Source organism: Populus nigra, chromosome 5 (assembly GCF_951802175.1).
Source record: "Populus nigra chromosome 5, ddPopNigr1.1, whole genome shotgun sequence".
In the NCBI taxonomy this organism is placed as follows: Eukaryota; Viridiplantae; Streptophyta; class Magnoliopsida; order Malpighiales; family Salicaceae; genus Populus; species Populus nigra.
The window spans coordinates 21,425,860-21,447,008 of record NC_084856.1 but is presented as its reverse complement, the minus strand read 5'-3'; the positions used below and the strand labels follow the sequence as shown (position 1 = coordinate 21,447,008).

General features: G+C 32.6%; 3 protein-coding genes across 3 annotated transcripts; 2 read left to right on the top strand and 1 right to left on the bottom strand.

Annotated features, from left to right (window-relative positions):
- The first annotated feature begins 2,907 nt into the window (after positions 1 to 2,907).
- On the top strand, positions 2,908 to 6,325 carry LOC133693716 (phosphoglycerate mutase-like protein AT74). Its single transcript, XM_062114998.1, has 2 exons — positions 2,908 to 3,556; positions 5,669 to 6,325. The coding sequence occupies exons 1-2, from the start codon at positions 3,082 to 3,084 to the stop codon at positions 6,088 to 6,090; spliced, it is 897 nt and encodes a 298-aa protein (XP_061970982.1). The 5' UTR covers positions 2,908 to 3,081; the 3' UTR covers positions 6,091 to 6,325.
- A 1,264-nt stretch (positions 6,326 to 7,589) lies between these two features.
- On the top strand, positions 7,590 to 10,932 carry LOC133695111 (uncharacterized). Its single transcript, XM_062116928.1, has 3 exons — positions 7,590 to 8,341; positions 9,630 to 9,653; positions 10,473 to 10,932. The coding sequence occupies exons 1-3, from the start codon at positions 8,152 to 8,154 to the stop codon at positions 10,778 to 10,780; spliced, it is 522 nt and encodes a 173-aa protein (XP_061972912.1). The 5' UTR covers positions 7,590 to 8,151; the 3' UTR covers positions 10,781 to 10,932.
- A 581-nt stretch (positions 10,933 to 11,513) lies between these two features.
- Positions 11,514 to 16,919, bottom strand: LOC133695109 (glutathione synthetase, chloroplastic-like). Its single transcript, XM_062116927.1, has 12 exons — positions 16,445 to 16,919; positions 15,830 to 15,999; positions 15,388 to 15,463; positions 15,138 to 15,268; positions 14,437 to 14,559; positions 14,276 to 14,356; positions 13,916 to 13,996; positions 13,755 to 13,824; positions 13,147 to 13,268; positions 12,554 to 12,693; positions 12,276 to 12,468; positions 11,514 to 12,021 (listed from the first exon to the last, which is right to left on the bottom strand). Exons 1-12 carry the CDS (start codon positions 16,847 to 16,849, stop codon positions 11,898 to 11,900), a joined length of 1,716 nt encoding a protein of 571 aa, XP_061972911.1. The 5' UTR covers positions 16,850 to 16,919; the 3' UTR covers positions 11,514 to 11,897.
- Positions 16,920 to 21,149: the final 4,230 nt, after the last annotated feature.

The following is a 21,149-nucleotide window of genomic DNA, read 5'->3' as shown; positions in this document are numbered from 1 at the left end:
CTTTCCTCGGCTTATCACCGGCAGTCTATCTAGGGTTTCAAACGCGAGGGTTGCTTGTTGTGGGACTTTCCTTTCCTTGCACAAACACACTTATATAGATTCAATGCTATATAAATAGCCTTTAACCTGCTAGTCACATCATGCTACGGAAGAAAATTTCATCTTTTTCCTCTCCAAGTTTTGCTTTGCAAACACACATAACACAACCTTTTATTGTGTGTGTGTGTTTTTTTTTTTTTTGTTATAAATGTTAATTTAAGTATTGAAGATGCTAGATAATAATATAAATAATATATTTGAATTTTGTTTAATAATTTAAATTTTTAAATTAAAATAATTTCTTTAATATAATATAAAAATATTATAATTAAGTAGTCGCCACGGTTTTGAATCTCACTAATCCTTTTTTTTTTATGATTAAAACTAATTAATATTACAAGGTATATTATGAGATTTTACAAGTTTCAAATATAAATGACTTTTACTTAAAAAAATATGTTAGTAAATAGTATAAATTATATATTAAGATAGTTATAAGTTCAAATCTTATAATTTTAGTCTTTTTTTTAATTAATATTAAATTATTTTGATATATTAATATTAAAAATAAATTTAAAAAATATAATTTTAAATAAAAATACTTTTAAAAACAAACAAGTAATGATATAATAGGAAACACGACCTTCATTGTCGTTGGAGGATGGAGTTTGGTATTTCTAGTGGTCTTAAAATGTCCACCAGCCATTAATGAATTATACTCATTAATGATATTTTTAGTATAAGTTAGGATATTGTGGACATAAAAAAATGTTATATTTTGGGAATAAAAAATGTTTATGTAATATTTTCTTAAACTCTTGTGGGTTTTTATTAAATCATTAAAAATCTAAAAATCAGAAACAGTGATTAAAATTTGTGATATTTTAGAAAGGCATGATTTAAGATTTCATGCTTTGTCCCTAATAAATGTGCAAAGGCAAAGGATCGATCACCATTCAAAATAACTGCTTAATTTTCTGTATTTTTTTTTAAATCATGGCATTTAATTTTGAGTTTAGAATGATTAAATTCTAGTTCTTGGATTTACAAAATAAACACAATAATTGCAGTGATTTACCATGGAAATCCAATCCATGTGTAGTTAATTTATCATTTTCCTTGGTCAAATCATCAAAATAAATTATTATTCTTCTCTTTTAAATTGTGGTAAATAAGTTTTATTTTTACTTAGATTCTGATAAATATAAACTAGATTATACGTTAATTTATCAATAATCTAATTTAATTAGATCAATTGTTATATAATTTAATATGAAACCATCTTGAATCTGGATTAGTAGATCATTATTAGACTAGCCATGAAAACCATGGAAGAATTGCATCTAATTCGAGTCAAAACGCACACCATTAATGGTTAAAAAGCAAAGAAAGAAAGAAACTAGGGCAATGGAGAAAGCGCCAAAAATATTCCGCACACAATGTCATGGTCAAAAACGAAGGAAGATTTCTTGCTTCGTGGAGAAGACGATGTTTCCATTTTTTCAACTCTTGAAAACGTGGGTGTCTCTGTCTGCTTATCTTGCGAACAATTGCTAGCTATCAAGACCCCTGTTGCCGGAGTACAGCTCAGGCGATCCACAAAGTAAATTCTCCGTTGACTTGTCCCATGAGTTATAGAAATATTATTATTTCCAGCGAACATTCTCCGCACCCATGAAACTTCTCTGCTAAAAAAATCTCAATTTATTTGTTAGATTCGGAAAAATGTTACCTAATTACAATATTCGAAAGCAATTACTTTTCTTTCTAGAAATCCTGTGACTTTTGACCATGTGATGTGCCCATCTCACGCGCTGTTTACGGACAACACACGGTTTACAAAGCAAATTCGTTAAAACCAGCGCGACTCATGAGCCGGTTCAAAGTTTGAGTCAGAAATTACATAGGTTGACATGAATCAATTTTAAAAAAATATTGTTTTAAATTTATTTTTAGGAAATTTAAAACTCAAATTAAGTTTGACTTAGGTTAATTTGTTGAATTGACCAGATTTGATCTTATCATATTTACTAGATTTAGGTCTTGTTTGTTTGCTGAAAAATAATTTTTTTTTGAAAGTGATTTCTGTAAAAAATGAATTATTTTTTCAATGTTTGATAGTATCATGAAAAATAAATTAAAAAACACTTTTCAGTGTTTAGATATGTTATAGAAAATGAGCTGGAAAATAAATTGTTAATATTTTTTTTCAAGTTTATTAAAATAATAAGAAATAAATTTTATAAATTAAAAAATTAAATGATAATAAAATTAAAAAAAAATTCATAAATGATTTCAAATAAAATAAATAAAAATCGAAATAATAAAGATCAAATTTAACAAATAAAAAAAGTGAAAGATGATGAAATTAAAAAAATTACAATTTCATAAATTATTTAAAATAAAATAAATAATAATAAAAAGAATGAGGATCGAATTTGATAAATAAAAAATTTCAATTAAAAAAGTAATAAGAGAAAAACAAAAAACAGTCATAAAAATAAGGAACAAATTTGATATAAAAATCAAATTACATCAAATTCTAATAAATAAAATTAAAAAAAAAATCAAAACAAAATATATAACAATTAAAAATTTGAGAATCAAATTTGATATAATCAACAAATACATAACATTTCTAATTTTTTTACACTTTTAAAAAATATTTTCCGTCCAAAAAAATAATTTTCTGAGTTAAATTTGTCTTTAATTAAAAAATATTTTTTATTAAATTTTTTTTTAATAACAAATAAATATAAAAAATAAATTAAAATATAATTAAAAAAAACACTTTCCAAGAAGACAGGACCTCAATTTAAAACTCAAACCACCAGATTATACCGAGGAGAGGATAGGGTTGCGGGTTGACTTGACAGCCGAGTTTAATATAAAGATGTTTAATTCGTTACCACAATTCATGACACCAAATACCATTCAACTCTTTCATGTTTAGCCTTTTTGGCAGACTGACGACGATAAGAAGCAGAAGAAGAAATCAGAAACCCGAGCAAGCATTATCAAATACTCTGAAAAATTGAGAAGATGACAGAACCAAATCAAGAAGCCACGCACCACCACCACCACCACCACCACCTCCCAAAAAGAATAATCCTTGTCCGCCATGGAGAATCACAAGGCAACCTAGACACAGCAGCTTACACTACAACGCCTGACAACAAAATCCAATTAACTCCTTCGGGTCTAGCACAAGCTCGGCAAGCTGGGAATCACTTGTACAACATAATCTCCAATGACGAGAACAAGAACTGGAGGGTTTACTTCTATGTGTCACCATATGATCGGACAAGATCAACTCTTAGAGAGATTGGACGGTCGTTCAAGAAAGAGAGGATTATTGGGGTAAGAGAAGAGTGCAGAGTAAGAGAACAGGATTTTGGGAATTTTCAAGTGAAGGAGAGAATGAAGGTTATTAAAGAGTCTAGAGAGAGGTTTGGGAGGTTCTTTTATAGGTTTCCTGAAGGAGAATCTGCTGCTGATGTTTTTGATCGCGTTTCAGGTATATTTCTTTCTGTTCGTTTTGTTTAGTTTGATTGATTTCTGTTGATGGGTTTTTGTTTTTTAGTTGAAATGAAGATTAGAGTAATGCTAATAGAAATGTAAGGAAGAAATCATAATGGGGTCCTCTTAAAATCTGTAAAAATTGCTTCTTGTCTTGCATTTTCTTGTTTGATTTATGTTTCCTTTTTGGTTTTGCTGTGTAGTTTGATTAATTTGTGTTAATTGGTTGGTTGAAGTGGATGTAGAACGATGGTTAATAAAAAAATAAGGAAAAGGAATTGCGGCTTTATTAAAATCAATTTTTTTTTCTTGTTTCTTATTTGGCTTGTTTATACTGTTTCTTTAATTACTTGAGTTTTGCTTTTACTTATTGGTTTTGGTATTTGGTGGTTGAGCTTGGTTTGTTGTTTTGTGTTCTTATATGGGAATGTCTGTTGCTTGGGCTGTTTAATTTTCTAGCTAATTAAGTCCTTTTCCAAAGCTAGGAGAATATAGAGGATTCATTTGAATTGAGAAACTAATAATGGCGTTCTATTTTTTCTTATTTCTTTGCTAAGTTTCAAAACTTATTCTTTTTGGATCTGATGGATTGAGTTTGGGCTCCTTATTCTGAGTTTCCTTTTCCGAATCTCTGTCTTTCTAAGGGAAAATGCAGGATATGCAAAAGTGTGATGTGCTTAACTTGTTTCTTCTGAATGAAAAAAACTTCTTAATTTGTCCATGGACAGTAATCTATTGCTCTTCTATATGCTGGTTGGGCTTGTCTTTTTATGAAGCTTGTTTGTACTGAAGATTGTTTCCTGCAAAATGCTAAATCAACTAGTATTGTAGGCTTGGACATATGTAATAGGCAATGGATTTCATTCAGCAGCCGGACATTCTGTAGTTGTTTTACTGTAGTCTAGTGACAAAAGGTGTCCATTTTTCAGCTGATATTTGCATGTAAGATGAATATATTTTGCTTCTTTCTCTATGATATTAAATCTGTTTGAAACCTGGTTCTGGAGGCCTATAGCATTGATTTTAGTTGATGTTTCACTACCTTGAGTGTCTAATCTAATTAAGGTTTTTTTGGATCATAGGATATTATAATTTATTTTCTGTTTATTTCTTGGCAAAAAGAGCTAGAATATTATCTAATGCATTTCCCCTCCCTGAAATAATCTGATGTTATTTGGACCAAACATGACCTGGGTGTTTTTGTTGGATTAGTGATTAGATCCTATTGTTTTAGAAAATTGGACAGCTAAATAATCTTGTTGGAAGTTAGAGATAATTTGATGTTGTCTCTGATGATTGATGATTTAAGCTTCAAAGTGATGAAATTCTGAATCTTTCAAATTGCTTGTCTATTTATTGTGAACGTCAAACTGGATGGCTTTGGGTTAATTATGTTAATGTTAACATGTTTTTCCATTTTTTTTTAATATGAATATCAGAGGTAACAAATCTATCGGCAAAACACTTTAGGGCAGCCTGTTTTACCTTTCAATGATATACTTTTTTCTGGGTACCTAATTGGAGATTCATATAGTCAGAGATGGCATGTTCACTTTGCTTATTTGTTCAGCACTTTGGAAAATGTTATATGCTAATGGCCTATTTATCACAAGTCTCATAACTCGTCAGAAACAGGAAACTGGTGATTTAAGAAAAAAACTCTTTCTGTATGATGTTTGTGCAAATTCTGGAAAGTTTGGCAACAATTAGCAAAATTAGATCTCTGGTAGGGAAACTCATGACTATTTATTTTTTGGTGAGCCCCATGTGGTTTTCTTTATTGTAAGCTGCGTGTAGTATATTCATGAGAGTTGTGCTTCAAAATCAGTCTTGTAGTTTTTGAACCTCATATGTCTGTTTTCCGAGTAAAGAAGAATTTCTTGCTTTCCTTATTATAGTCGGGCTTGGCGTGTGAATTCTTATTTTTGCGTGATATGGTGAAAGTGAGATGCCAACTTCTTTGATTCATGTTTTTTTGGTGGCTGTTTTTGATTTATTGATCATTAAGTGGATTAACCATTACAAAAAAATTGAACTTTTATAACAGAATGCACGGAAAAGAACCTTTATTACAGACTGAATAACAAAGGCTCAAATTTGTACTTCACAGGTTTTCTTGAATCTCTATGGAGGGACATAGATATGAAAAGGTTTCACCGAGACCCTTCCCATGACTTAAACCTTATAATTGTATCACATGGGTTAACTTGCCGCGTGTTCCTTATGAAGTGGTTCAAGTGGACTGTTGAGCAATTTGAGCACTTGAATAATCCAGGGAACTGCGAGTTTCGAATTATGCAGTTGGGGCCTGGTGGAGAATACAGCTTAGCCATCCATCACACCGATGAAGAAATGCTAGAATGGGGACTCTCTCCTGAAATGATTGATGATCAAAAGTGGAGGATGCGTGCCAACAAGGGTGATTGGAACGAAAAATGTCCTTGGTACCTTGATGAGTTTTTTGATCATGTAGCAGACTCAGACACAGAATCCGATGACAAAGAAAATGGTTCTTCAGGCATGTGCGAATAGGGTTCCTCTATATTTGATTGATAATTCTTTGATTCAATCTATAATAACTGCACTTTTCTAATGGTAAACATTATATGGAAAATGAAATATATTGGGTTTGATTCCATGTCCGGGTCATCCCTCAAAGAGCGCCACCAAGTTATGAAATTGATTGTACTTAGTATTGATTGTAACAATGTAAGACATTTTCTTGACAATGTATGATTTAATGCTGTCATACGAGGACATCACATCATGTGATCATTTTCATGAAGAAACATTTTGTCTGGGAATTATCAACAAGGCTTCTTCATTCTCAGCAGTTAACTGTCAATCCATGAGATTCTTGGGAGGCTACAAGCTTCCGCACAACATGGCATCCAGGAAAACAAAAATCAGGTTTCAGGTCTGTGCTGGCGGTTTCCTTTTGTGGACGTGACTTTTCCTAATGCACCTGCAAGCATGATGCCGGCAAGCAATAAATACTCAAGTTGAGCCTTATGAACCGTGCCTTTAAAGTGTTACATCAATAACCCTTTTATATTAGCAGACACCTTTTAACCCCCATGTTGATCAACCCTGAGGGCTAAGGCCATTGCAATTTATTATTGTCCAAGTCTATCTCATCATGCAATTTTTTATTGTCCAAGTCTATCTCGTCTTTGCCACTTTTCATTGGCTAACAATATTGTATGTAGTTTTAAACCTGACATGGTATCCACTCCGAGTAAATCATGGGTCAAGTGGGTTAACATAAGTTATTTAGGGTCAGTTAGAAAAAGTTTTTCTTAAGTTAATCGGGTTATAGATTAAATTGATTTTTGACCGTGTCATATCATACTTCCTCTATTTTTATTGAAATTTGATTTAATCTAAACTCTAAATTATTCTAATCAAGAATCAATTCATGGTCAGAAATGAAGTTTTAAAATAATAATTTTATTTTTCTTGAAATTTAACTTTACCTAAATTCTAGATTACTCTAATCAATGATCAATTCATGATCAAAATAAGGTTTTAATTTTACTAATTTTTTTATTTTTATTTCTCATGGAAAAAAGATAATTAGGTAGTATATATACTATAACATTTACATATTCTCTTATTATTTTCAAGTTGATGATCCCTTAGTCCAATTGATAGTATTATAAATAGATTGATTTTTTAGATTTTCACTAAAGATTAGAAATAGATGGACTGTAATTAATGAAATATTCTTTTCAATACCTTAGCTTTCATGCATCAAGACTACCCTATCGAAATTCTTGAATTTAAATCCGAAATGATAAAAATTCTTGAATAAAAATTTGAAATCATAAAATGTAAAATAAATCCTCTCTGATCCAAGCCTTGCAAGTAATTTATTGAATTCTGTTATAAAAATTCACATGCTCTCCACCAAAAATTAAAAAAGAAAAATTCTTTTCGTAAATTAAAATGACTTGTCAAGATAGCATGCAAAAAATAGGGTTTTTTAAAGATAAATACCAACTGACAACAGTATCCATCTGTTATTTAGATTGTGGCTATCAGAGAACAACAAACGGTTATCTCCAGTTAGAATTTACTTCTCTGTCTTCAAAGTTCAAACAGTTTGATAAGTGATGATGACAAGTTTTACAGCCTGTTAGCACAATCAGATTACTACTATTTCAATAGCTTCTCAAATCTTCTTTGATAAAAGTAGCAAACCGCATGATTAAAGCTAAACATTATAGTACTAGTAGTTTAAGATTAAAGTACTAAAGCTTCAGTTCAACATTTTCTCCCTCTGTACCTTTTCACTTTATAGGGATTTGGGGTCTCCTTTTCCATACATTCACTGAATTTGCTATTTTTAGTAGTGTCAGTACAGATAGTAAGAGTCATAGTCTAGTTCCTGTTGTTAGACTGCTTAGATCTCCAAACTGAGTGTGACCCAGTTCTTTAAACGTTTTGTTTTGGTGTTCCTGCATGTAAAAAATTTGGTTTTTGACATCTGGGTGTTGGTTGTTTAGTTGATTTCTTTGAAAGCAAAAGAGAAAGTTAGGTTTTTTGGGTTTTATTCCTGTTTTTGGATCGTGGAAAGTGGGAACTGCAGAGATGGCATATCCTTCAAAGCATTATGGTTTGAGGAGTAATGGTGCTTTAAGGGTGGTTTTGGTGTTGTTGGCTATATTCTTTGTAGGCTACATTGTTGGTTCAGTGTTGTTTTCGAAGGGGAGTTCAAATGCTGCTTCATGCTCTTGTGACTGTGATTGCTCTCAAGAGCTAGAATTGATATGGACAGTAGGTGAGTAAAAGATCCTTACCAAGCTTTCCAGAAAATGGTTATGTTAGGTAGTTTCCATATTTGGGTCTGTTTTGATGCCATATTAATGTGCCTATTTCTAGTAACGTTTTTACATCTGTGTAGAAAATAGCACTATTTTTGGCAGCGTTCTCTTTTGATGCTGCAGTTCATAAATGGTGATTGATTAGCCTGTGGTATGTTTTGTTTATGTAATTTGGTAGAATTCCACAGGGTGGAAATTTCTTTTTGTTCATATTATTTTGATGATTTTGTGGGCTTTTTTTTGGGTGTTAGTGTTTTGTTTCTTTAAATCTCTTAGTTACTAGCAGCATTGACATGGTTATAGTTGTGGGATTGTGAGGTTGAAGGTAGAAATGGTTTGTGTTTCTTGAGGTGTTGTGAGTTCAGAGATAGTGCAGGAATACAAGATCTTAAACAATCCTTATTTCTGTCTAATTTCTGCTGTGAGAACTTTATGGGGCTTCCCTTTCTTGCACATTTTTAACATCTCTTTTTTAGTTATTCGGTGAATTTGCACCAATTATGAGCTTTCTTCAAGCTCATTCACCAAAGAACAAGTTCGTGTACATTCATGATAGATTTTCCTTTATACCCCATGAAACATGAAATCAATTTGAATCATATTCCAATGAAATGCATTTGGTTTCTTAGGCCTAAGTTGTGTCCAGTTACAGTTAAATTAAGTGGGACTGTTTCGATGGCGGATAGCATGGATAGCATGGACATTTGTATGAATCTCTGCTTTAACAGGTTGAAAAGGTTGTAGGAATTCACTTTGGTAGCAAAACATTTTTATGTTTATGAGTGTCGTGTTGAACTGTGTTTTCAAGCCATTTGATGTTATTTAGACTCTTGACAGATCTGCTTTCTGGTTTCGAATAAAAGGACAAACATCACTGAACTATAACACCATTTGAATGCTGATTACATGATGACGGTGATGCTAGAATAACCCTGTTCTTGTTTTTTTCTTTTCCTGATTTGGATGCTAGAGTACCCTTTGCCATGCATCTGAAGTCATTCCTATATGAAATGCTAAAGCTCAAATGCACTTCAAGGCAGTAATGTAGAGAATATGAAGTTATTGCCGCTTTCTTTAACCTTTTACATGATTGTTTGTGAATTTTCTCTGATTCTCCTTTGAATCTTGATTGTTTGTTCTTGTATGTTGTAAAGTACTTTCAATATCTATTTGTCTCTCCTTTCCCTCCCTTTAAAAACATTGCTGTTTCCTCTAACTTCCTTTTTAACATCAATGGTTCTGCAGAATTTATCAACAATTCATATCCAGGTCAGTCCCCTTCTTTCTTCATTCTCTGTTTAAGCTGTTGTTTATTGCGTTTCCTCGAGGATTGAATGAAATGCTCCCAGCAGTTGAAGTTGGCATCACTGAGATCACATTTCATCCTTTGTACACATGATTTTTTATTCTCAAAGCATGTTATTGTGGAAACTTTGAAATTGGGAAAAAAGTTTTCTGCCGTAATTCCTTCACTATAGAAGGGTCATAAAACATAATGCAAGAAGAGGTTAATTTATCACAACACTTGCATATTTATTTTTCTCAGTTACAAGCCCTACAATCCAAGATACAGCCACAGTAGTGCATCATGTAATCATTTAATGAATTATATATCATGGTTACTAGCAGTACACTTGATGAAAGATTGGATCACGTGGTAAGAACTAATCAGAGTGATCAAATTTCTCTGGCTTTTGGAAAGAATTGGAACCAGAACTGGAGCCATTGCCAGTGTTGGTTTCTCTTTTCTGTTTGAATTTAGAATTAAGACCTTCTAATCGGAGGCAAAGCTCAGTAAAACTGCTTCCATAATCATGAAATTATGACTTTCTCATGAATCCAAGGAAGGACAACTGCAATTAGTATAAGAAATATTCTCGAAGGAATTTGTTAATGAGAATCATAGTAGGCTAACTGAGATTTTCTTACAGGAACATTTGCTCACTTCACTATACGAATACATTTCTCCATAGCTTAATCGCATATAGAACTCATGGAAGATTTATGCCCTGCTGAAGATGCTTTACATTTAATTTTTTTCAAGCTAGTTTTACTAATATTCAAAAACCTTCTATCCTGTATTTGCAGACTGCGGCAAACACAATCCAGAAATGGGTGAAGAAATGCAGAAGAATGCTGTTGATTTAATATCAGATGAGATTGAATTACAAAGAAGAGTAGCTAATGAAAGATTGGAGCAGACCAGGACATTGGTAATAACTGCTAGGAGTACTTCTTCACAGTACCAAATTGAAGCACAAAAATGTAGTGCGCACACACAAACTTGCGAAGAAGGAAGGGAGAGAGCTGAAGCAGGACTAGTAGAGGAGCGTAAACTTACAGCATTGTGGGAGCAACGAGCCCTAGAACTGGGTTGGAGAGAAAATATAACTTAGGCGGATAATAACACTATTCATAGTCCCGAAAACATAGACAAGCATTAGGTTTTTGATTGTGGAGGAGCTCGTCTAACCCTACCTTACCAGTCTCGTGTATATAAATATTATTTTTGCACTTTTTATCTACTGTTTTCTATTTGAAAGAGTCACTTTTTAGGCTGCCTTGTGTATTGCAAAGGAAATTAGACCAGTGAAACTGGAGCAATAAGCTTTCAGGTCCTGCTCTGATAGAAACATTTCTTCGTGATTTTGTCTTTCAAAACAAAATGACCTTTCTTGAAGCTGTTGCTAGGAATCAGGGAAATCCTAGAAGATCTTGAACAAATTCTGCTCTAGAATCATGAAAATTTACCTTTACTTTCCTGTGGAGGCAACCACAATTTCATATCTGATCCATACAAAAATTGCTTCACAGGTGTATACTGATGTCAATAGTTGTGTTTTTTTTTCAGGCCATAACATGCTCAAAGCTCATACGAATACAATTTCAATGACAGATCCTTTATAGAGCCTGATTCTGTGCGGCTTCGTTCAAAGAAATTTCATAGGTTAACCTATCCGGCAGAACATTTTATTTTTGCCAGTGTGCCTCATGATTTGCAATATCTTCACGGAAAACACTGCACTTCTGTATCCTTCAAAGAACTATTCTTCGGGAGAGGAATGGGGAAGCAAAATCATTAGAATATGACAGAAAAACACACTCCACCACATTGCACCAAGAGTTCAATGGTACAGAATCACAAATCTCAGTTAAATTTTACTCAACAAAGTTCCTGTATTCTAAACTTTTAAGTTTTCCATCGACGGTTCCAAATTGCCATGCAAGGTGGAGGAACTATCTAAGTTTATTTGATGATACACTTACAGAAGATTACAGAAATGCCAGGAAGGCCAACCACCCATCACAAGGTGGGAAATGGGAAAAAAGGGAACTGCTGCCCATCAATGCACCATTCAGAAAAAAATTATGGAAATGGAGAGTTTGTTTTTTCAAAAACAATCTTAACCTAAGGACCCATTTATCTGAACAGTTGTCAAACCTGGAGCCGAATACTGTTAACACACGTGCAAAGTTAACCATAAAGGGTTTGGATTAAGAACAGAAACTCTATTAACTCAAGTATATACTGTCCAAGACTGCGAATCCAGCTGCAACTCCACCTTCATTTGATGAAGATACCTTTGTCCGCATCAAGTATCCACACTGCTCATTTACAATAACTTTCTCCTTGTTCCTGTGCACGCCAATCCAAAAATTCAAGCATAAATATGTGAAGGGAAGGTTTTAGGTGATGCACTTGTGAATTCACTATTCTTTTCTTCTTATAGTTTTTATTTTATTTATTTATATTTTGAGACCATGAACAATGGATATGGGTAATCATTCCCTTTTAGAATCTTCATTTTTACACCCCTTTTTACGGGAAGTAGCAAACGATTGTTTCAGTAGACAAACCATGTATTGACATTTGATGCATGATCTACATACCTCAAGTAAGCACCATACACTCCAAGTTCTGATATGGCATGATCTTTATGGCAAATGCCCTCGCGCACCAAAAATGTAGGTGAAACAGAAGGAAAGATTCTTTGCATGAGAATGTAAGCCGCATCTTCTTGGGTTCCTTCTTTCTGCAATCTTACAAGGTTTGTCCTCACATCATCACCGTAGAAATTGTTCCCTGAGAGGAAATGATCTCAGTCCCTGTAAAACATTACCCAATAGCAACAAAAAGAATATCAAGGTGAAGTTCGGAAATAAGAGACCTCCGCCTTCTCTTTGGGGCTTCATCACAAATAGCTCGGGCCTCTCAATGGCTTTTCTGATGATATCTGAATCTTCCAGACTCCATAAGCCAGCGAAGCATTTCTGCAGTTTGGAAATGTCCTCTTTGTTCTCTAGGAATCTACAAAGATAAAAAAATCAAGGTTTAAGGAATACAGATGAGAGCTGTGAATGCTGCTTTTCTACTCCAATTTAAAGGATTCCAATGTGCTACTCATAGTTTTCAGTAACAATATCCATCTACCCAGAAACATTTTCAAGGTAGCGGATACCTTTTGATTTGAACCAATTGGCACTTGTAAACATGGTATAATGTTTCTTGAGGCAAACTAGATGACTAGAACAGTGTGCCTCTGAGCAAAGGCACACCATTATTTATAAAGTTTTGGAATGGTTGTAATTTTGGTTGAAAAAGAAGTAAATTCTTTGCCTTATGAGCCATAACACTAGTTTCCAATTTCACTTAAGAAATCATTGTGTTAGATCATTACAATTTTTTTCCTGCGACAGGAAAACACTTTCAGGGACGTCATTGCCAAAAATTAAAATAAAACACTGAAGCAAAATTTACCACCTTTCAAGCATATTGGGTTTTGCAAGTTCTTGTTGAATCTTTTTGGTTCCTGCTAAATGATAAGATATGGATGGGCACTTGACAGCTGATGACTGCTCCATAAGTAGCCTAGCTCTCCATTCCTAGACAAAATACGAGGATCAAACACCTATAAGTAGATCAAATTCCAGGAAACAGTACTCTTCATTCATAGAAGCAACGATAGAAAACTCAAGATAATTTAGGCCTCATTTGGCATTGTGGTCCAATCGTGTTTTTGAATAATTTTGAAATGTTTTTTTTTAGCTTTAAATTAAATTTTTGGGGTGTTTTTGGATTATTTTGATGTACTGATATAAAAAATAAATTTTAAAAAATAATAATAAAATATTATTTTGATGTATTTCCAAGCAAAAAGCACTTTAAAAAGTAACTTCTACTACACTTCTAAGCAGGCCCTTAAAGGAAAAAATCAGTATCTTGGAATGGATAGTGATCTATGAGTAACCAGGAAAATCATGCTAGAAGTAATAAGTCACTGGAAAAATCCAAAAGAAAATACTTTTGGAGCAGAGTTGAAACAAGATTGCAAGTAGCAACAAAATCCAGGAAAATGAATAAACGCTTACAGCTTCAGAAGGATAATCAGTTGGTGCATACCCAGCTCTAAAATAAACAACCGAAATTTCTTGGCCACCTCTGCAATATATATTGTTTATCATATTAATATACAACATAGCAAAATCTCTAGAAAGGTGAAACTACATTTCCATGGCAGGAAGTTACATACACAAGCAGAGTTCCATCTGGTAGAATTTCCCCTTCCTTGTCGATTTCTGCCAATGTTTTCCGGATAGTTGTCACATTATGCGTGTTACAAAGCTAAGGAAGTAACCTATTTTGAATTCCATCAAAAGCTTTTTGACTAAAATTTAAATATCTGGAAAGTGATTCCTGAAAATGTTGTGCTTCAAGAATAAATACATTTTGGACATATCACTGTTCAAACTTTTGATATTCATTAAAAAAACATGTCTCTGTCTATTCTATTTAGAATCATATCTCAAATTCTTTATGATAAGAAAACATATCTCAGAAATCATACCATAACTCAACACGTGAGAGACTAGATTGCATGTTAAAAGGATATCTGTCCTTCAATGCTTCACAAAGCCAATGTTGATCATACATGTTGCGTTCTTCAGGTTGAACAACCACCATAACTAAAGCCCTGCACAATATATGCACAAATTATTAACTAACACAACCTAGAAGCAGAAAGAACTGAAGAACATTTAAATCAGATCCAACCTAGGTCTATTATACTCAGTCCAAGCTTTAGCCAGTGCTTCTGCAAACTTATCAACAGAAGTGTTTCCAGGTATTCTTCTGGGATCTAATCCAATATGTTCTCCATGGTAGTTAAGCAAGCTCCTGTAATAATACACAGCAGGTGTTATAATCACTGCTTGCTCACTTTCTGTGAATTATTCACAGAAGACAGAATTTTCTGCATTGCAATCCAAAGGTCTACACAACATAGCATCCATTACTTTTGGAAGACTGCAACACAAATGTCATAGGCTGGAAAACTATAATGAAGTTCAAAATCACTTGATGGATGTGGGTGGATTGACAGTGTGGGGAAACTGACTGCATTGTCAAAGGTGACTATGAGATTTATCTAAAATATGGAACTGCATTCAAAGCTAAGCCAGATGGGTGCTACAAAATCTGTTACTATTACATTGTTATAAATCCTTGACCCTGCCTCTGGTGTACATGTGCCTATATTTGATTTCACAACAGTAAACTCTGTTGCACAGCTTACTCTGTAAACTCTGCAACAGTAAACTCAGTAAAACATAGAGACATAATTAAAAGATATCTAATCTACTTCACTGTTTATTTTTACATGTGATCTGCAAAACCATGACCAAACCAAAATTCAAGAAAAAACATAATATAGCTAAGAAGAAAGCACAAAACTTCAGAGTCATAAGTTTCTTAACCTGTGAAGTTCACTAACACGACAACCGAGGCCAGGAAATGAAGCTGAAATTGTATTTAGCTCTATTTGGAGGAGCAATTTAGTTTGTTCATCAAGCATATAATCTGATCGATGTAAACCCAAGCGTATATCCTGCATTGATGTCCAAAAATATTATCACCCAATGAAAATCAGCTTGTTTCCCTTGACATGATTTTAAACGAACCAAAGCTAACATGATAAATTCAAATGCCTAACTGAGATACACTTACTTCTTTCTTGTTAATTTCTAGCATCTTCAAATGAATATCTAAAAGCCCTGATGTAAAGGCATCCACTTTCTTGGTTCTGTAGTGTTTAAAAGAAGAAGAAAAAAATCAGTTCATGTGTATTTCCAATCTATTGAGCCCATTTCAAACATTGATGAAAATTACGCCCTGAATTAAAAGAGATGAAGCTGAACGGTGCACAAGAACTAACAACAAATATTGACAGAATATTCTGAGAATCATTTTGAAGTTAGCATGTTGCAGACCAAAAACTCCAAATATTCCAGCTATAAGCTGACAAAAATAACCAACGACCAACTTTGCTATTGACTGAACAAACATGTATCCGCCCATGATCTTAGAAATAATAGCCTAGTGGAACCAATGCTTCTCACTTTTGAAAACAAAAGATACTAAACAAGTAGGCGTGTGTAATAAAATGTACCTGGATAAAGCATCCTGTAGAAATTTCCCATCCAAACTCACACGATCAATGAGCTCATTGAATATAGGTGCTACTTCACATGCTAGATTCCAATGACTTTCCGGGAATGCCATAGGCAACAAGGCAAATGGTGCATGTACCAAGCCCACACCAGGTACTTTTCCTGATCTCTACAATTCAAATAACTCCATTATTCCTATCTTAAGTTACACATGGCACTATGATATCAGCTTGATGCCAAAACTAAACAGGTACTTTTCCTGATCTCTACAATTCAAATAACTCCATTATTCCTATCTTAAGTTACACGTGGCACTATGATATCAGCTTGATGCCAAAACTAAACAGAACTTTGTTGAAACAAAATAAAAATTTTGGCTTTCACAATTGTTATGAACACTAATGGAGAGTGCATAGTAGCTTCAAGAACTTAGAAAGAACAAGTGAATGATTATCAACTAATCAGCCAATCACTATATTAGACACTCTCACTGCATAATGAATCAACATATATTCCAAGGAGCTCGATCATTCATAACAAAGACTCCGCGAATTATGTAAAATTTCATCGACAGAGATACATTAAAAAATGCATATAAAACTATATCCACAGACCTGAACACTTTTGTCACCAACAACAAGGCCATGAAGAGAACTCCAAACAAGAGCATCATAAACCATCTTTTGAACCAATTCTTCATCAACACCATAAAAATCAATCAAGGGTTTTTGAAGAATTCTCTCTTGAGTCTCCATTTCCCTCACTTTGACACAGCACTTCAAAGGTACAATCTTTGAGCCTAAACAAGTAGAATTATGTGAATAACGACTAAAAGATCCAAACTTTTTAGTGGGTTTTTGGAGATTAGCCAAGCAGATGTTATTGGTATGATTAAAAATAGAATTTATTACTCTTTCTGGGTTTGCTTTTGATGCGTAAGGAAAAAGGGAGGAACCAGTGATGTGTATAGTAGCGGTGCAGGGAGAAAGGGAAAGAAGGGATGAATAAGCAACACCCATTTTGGCTTTCTTGGTTGGCAATGGAGAAATATGGCTTTGATAAGGACACTTTGTTTTATTACATTTTGATTACTTTGGTGGATTCTTGTCCCTTTATGTCATGCTGCCAATGTTTGATTAGATGGTTGTTTTCAAGCTTGTACTTAGTTTTCTTTTCTTCTCTCTGTTTTTTTTATTTTATTTTATTTTATTTTTTATATATAACTAAGTTTATTATATTTTTCACTTATTTTATTCCTATAAATATACTTAGTGGTTAAATCTGGTAAGGTTTCGTTTCTTTATTCTAGTATTCAACCTTGATTATTAAAAAGATAAACAAACCCGAAGTGAAAACGTCATTGCTGATGCCTATTTCCTTGTTTAGAACATAGTTATTAGACCCGGCCCGCGAGTTGACCCGGCTAAGAGGTCGGGTCCTGGGTTTTAGAGGTCAACTCGGGTCAACCCGAATTAACCCGGAAAAATTTAAAAAAAATAAAATTTTAATATTTCATATGAAAAAATCCATGTAAATATAGATTATACATATTATGAAGTTTAAAAGAATATTTTAAAAAGTTTTTTATCCCACATTAAAAAGATATTATATTAAGCTTTTAAGTTAAAGTATTTAAACTAAAAAAATTTTTTATCCCACATTGAAAAAACATAACTTTTTCCTTGAAAACATAGAGTATATATACTAATGGGTTTCAAATCCCACATTGAAAAAACATAATTTTTTTCATGGGAACATGGAGTATATATATGAAAGGGCTTCAAATTCCATATTGAAAAGATATTATGTTATCCTTTTAAGTTGAAGTATTTAAACCAAAAGATTTTTTATCCCACATTGAAAGAACATGGTTTTTTTCATGGGAACATAGTGTATATATATGAAAGGGCTTCAAACTCCACATTGAAAAGATACTATGTTATCCTTTTAAGTTGAAATATTTAAACCAAAAGATTTTTTATCCCACATTGAAAAGACATGGTTTTTTTCATTGGAACATAGTGTATATGGTTGCCCGGGGTGTGGCCGGGCTGTTACCACAACCGGTCTTTTGTTAAACCTGGACCGGTCCAGCCACCAGGTCGACCGGGTTTCGGGTCGACCCGCCGGGCCGGGTTTAATAACTATGGTTTAGAGTGAAAAATATAAATTTAAAGAGGTAAATTGATAAAATAATATTTTAAATAGTATAAATATAGTTTTTTTAACTATGTATATTTTAATGAAAAAAATTATTTGAAAAGCTAATTTTATTGGAGTGGAATAAATAAGTATTTTATTTTTTTTAATAATTTTAATGTTATTTTTTTCACATGACTACATTTAATTGATTTATTTTTTGTTGGCTTCACTTTATTAGTTTTACCTCTTTTAAAAAATATGCAGGAATAATATTTATGAGAAAAAATATATATTTTAGCATTTTGTTTTGTTTTTCTTTTGAAGCATGAAAAATAAGTAAAAAAACCTTTATGTTTTGCTCTCTATTTAACAGCTGTTTTGGAGATGCTTTTAAGTTTTTCCTGGATGAGGCTTGGATTGCGAGTTGAATGTGCATCTATACACATTAAAATTTTAACAGGTATGGCTTCGTGATCAAGAAATTTTTATAATAAAAAAAATTAAATTTATTGAATTTGAACTCAAATTAAATTAAAAATTCAGTTTAAATATATTTTATGATTTTTATTTTATTATCCTTCAATTTTCTCTTTATTTTTTACTTTGATCCTGTCTTTTAATCTCATCACCATCTAATAAATTAGTCAAAATTGGTTGATAATTTAATCCAATAAAAGCTAAATTTAGAAAAAAATTATAAAAAATAAAAAAAATGTGAATATTGAACCCACATTGTCTTGTGAGAAGATCTATAATGCATTTTGTTATGTGAATTTTCCATGCTATTTAGATTTTTTTATAATTATAATATTTAGAATATTCTTAGGGTGTTTTTTTTTTGTTCAAATTTAAATCAGATTTTTTCAGATCTAGTATTAAACATGTCATATGAAAATAATTTGAAAAATAGATTTAATTTAATTTATGTACAAACTAACTCAAGGACATTTTTTACCATAAAAAAACTATTAGATAGGTAATTCATATCCAAACCTTTATATTTATCAAATATTTCGTTAAAGTCAACACATTAAATTGCAGATGACAGATTGAATTAATATGAAATGAGCTAGAAATGTTCAGACAATTGTAAGTTTGGACAGATGACTCCTCCAGTCAATTGTGTATCCAAAATCTTTGACAAATAAACAAAATGTCTTTGATTTTTTTTATTAAAATAAATAGAATTTGTTGAGTTGATGCTACTTATTTCAAAAGAAATTGAACGAATTGGTATTATGATATTTATTTATACAGTAAAATTACACGTATGATCATGTTACATCAACAACAAGAAGATGCTCTTAACAAATTCATCAAATACTGTCACAATGGATGAAAAAAATTGATTTTTCATCTAAATCACAATGTTCAAAAGAATCCTTCTTGAGAATTGATTTCACAGGTTGAACAATATCTTCTTCTAGGTCGATTGAAGGCAGTTTTTCAGTTGATTTCCAGCTCCTTTTCATTTTCTTCCTCGTACCTATCTCTTCTACCCTGTCATTTATGCTAACCATTTTCTTGATCTTGGCTGGTTTTGCTTGAGCTACAAGTGAATAAGGCAATGGTGCCTCCTCTTGCTCACGATCATTGCTAGAAGAACAAGATGAGGCAAAGGCGTCCCAGTTCTTCAAACTATCTTCTTGTTTTACATCTTCACATCCTGGCTCTTCCCCTTGCTCAGTAGTCCTGGGGTGCACCTCGTGATCACCCTCATGGATAGCCCCATTCTGTGTTTTGGCTAAGTTTTGGTGCACAGGATGGCCTAGTTTCACAGTCTTGAAGGCTTGTGCCGAGACAATTTTCGTGACAAGGTTGTAGAGCCTGTTGCAAATGTCAAGAGAATGGATTTGGTGCCCTTTGTGATCCATTCAGAGTTGATGCAAGATGTGATGAAAGGAATGGGAGAGGGGGGTTTTGATGAATGATGCTATGATATAGACTATACTTTGCTTGCAAGTAGAGGTTAGCAGCAAGCAGAAAGACATTGCTTGAGGAGCATTCTTTTCTTTTCTTGAGAAATGGTGGTGACCCATCACAAAAGGTATCTGCCAATTCTTCTTCTGGTAAAAGCAAAAGGTGCCTGAAAGAATATCAGAAGGTTGGTTAAGTATTCATTACAACAATTAATTTGCTACAGATAGAGAACAAGGTTTGGCAAAACAGTACTTTGCCTTGTATCCCAGATGGGTTGCAATAGGATTGGGCTGGGACATAAATAATTATTTATGATGTGTATATATATATATATATATATATATCCAATCTTTTTTAATAAATAAATATGAATCACTTTCTATGAATTTAAATATGGTATTCCAAATGTCTATCTATATTTAAATCTTAAATAATTTATAATAAATAGAAATAACTTTTAATTTAACTATATATATTGGATTAAATTGAAATTCTGCTTAAAATTTCTAGAAAATTGTTTCTTATATAATCAAAATTTCAAAACAAAAAAAGATTTAAAAGTTTTCGCATAAAGCCTAAAATTTAATGTTTGAGGTTTTCTATATTTTTCTAATTAATTTTGTATTTTTTTTCTGTTTGAATTATGACTTTTTTTTTCTAGTTTTATTTAGGATATTTGTTTCCTAATTTATTTAGAATTTTTTAGTCCTCCATCTCTTCCACAACCAAATCAGTCACTACAGCTCTTCGACCAAACCCACAACTATCATCACGAAGTCTAGTTTTATCTAGTTTGTCATTGGCAAGAACTATCGCAGTCAACTGAAGAACAATGAACAATAAACCCATTTTGCCATTGCAACATTCTGTTACAGATTAAATAATTCTTAAGAATGCAGTAACTTTTTCTTAGTGTTTTTTACTCGAAAAACATTAAAATATTTTTTTTATTTTTCTTCATCACATCAAAACTATTTTAAAGTATTAATAAAATATCTCTACAATATTGTTCGCTCTCTCTTCCATGCACAAGGAAAACTCCCTTGTTCTGGGTTATCCACAGGCTAAGTCAACAAAAGGAGCTCTAAGTATTGATTGATGCAAATTTATGTTACTCGTTGGGACCCTTGGGAGAGTGCCGGGAAACATTTATTGAGCAAATCAAAGTCAATTATTTATCAAAAAATGAAGGGACTGAGTGGAGAATAAGTGATCATTTGCTCCCCAATTATATATATGAAGATGAAGCCATGGTTG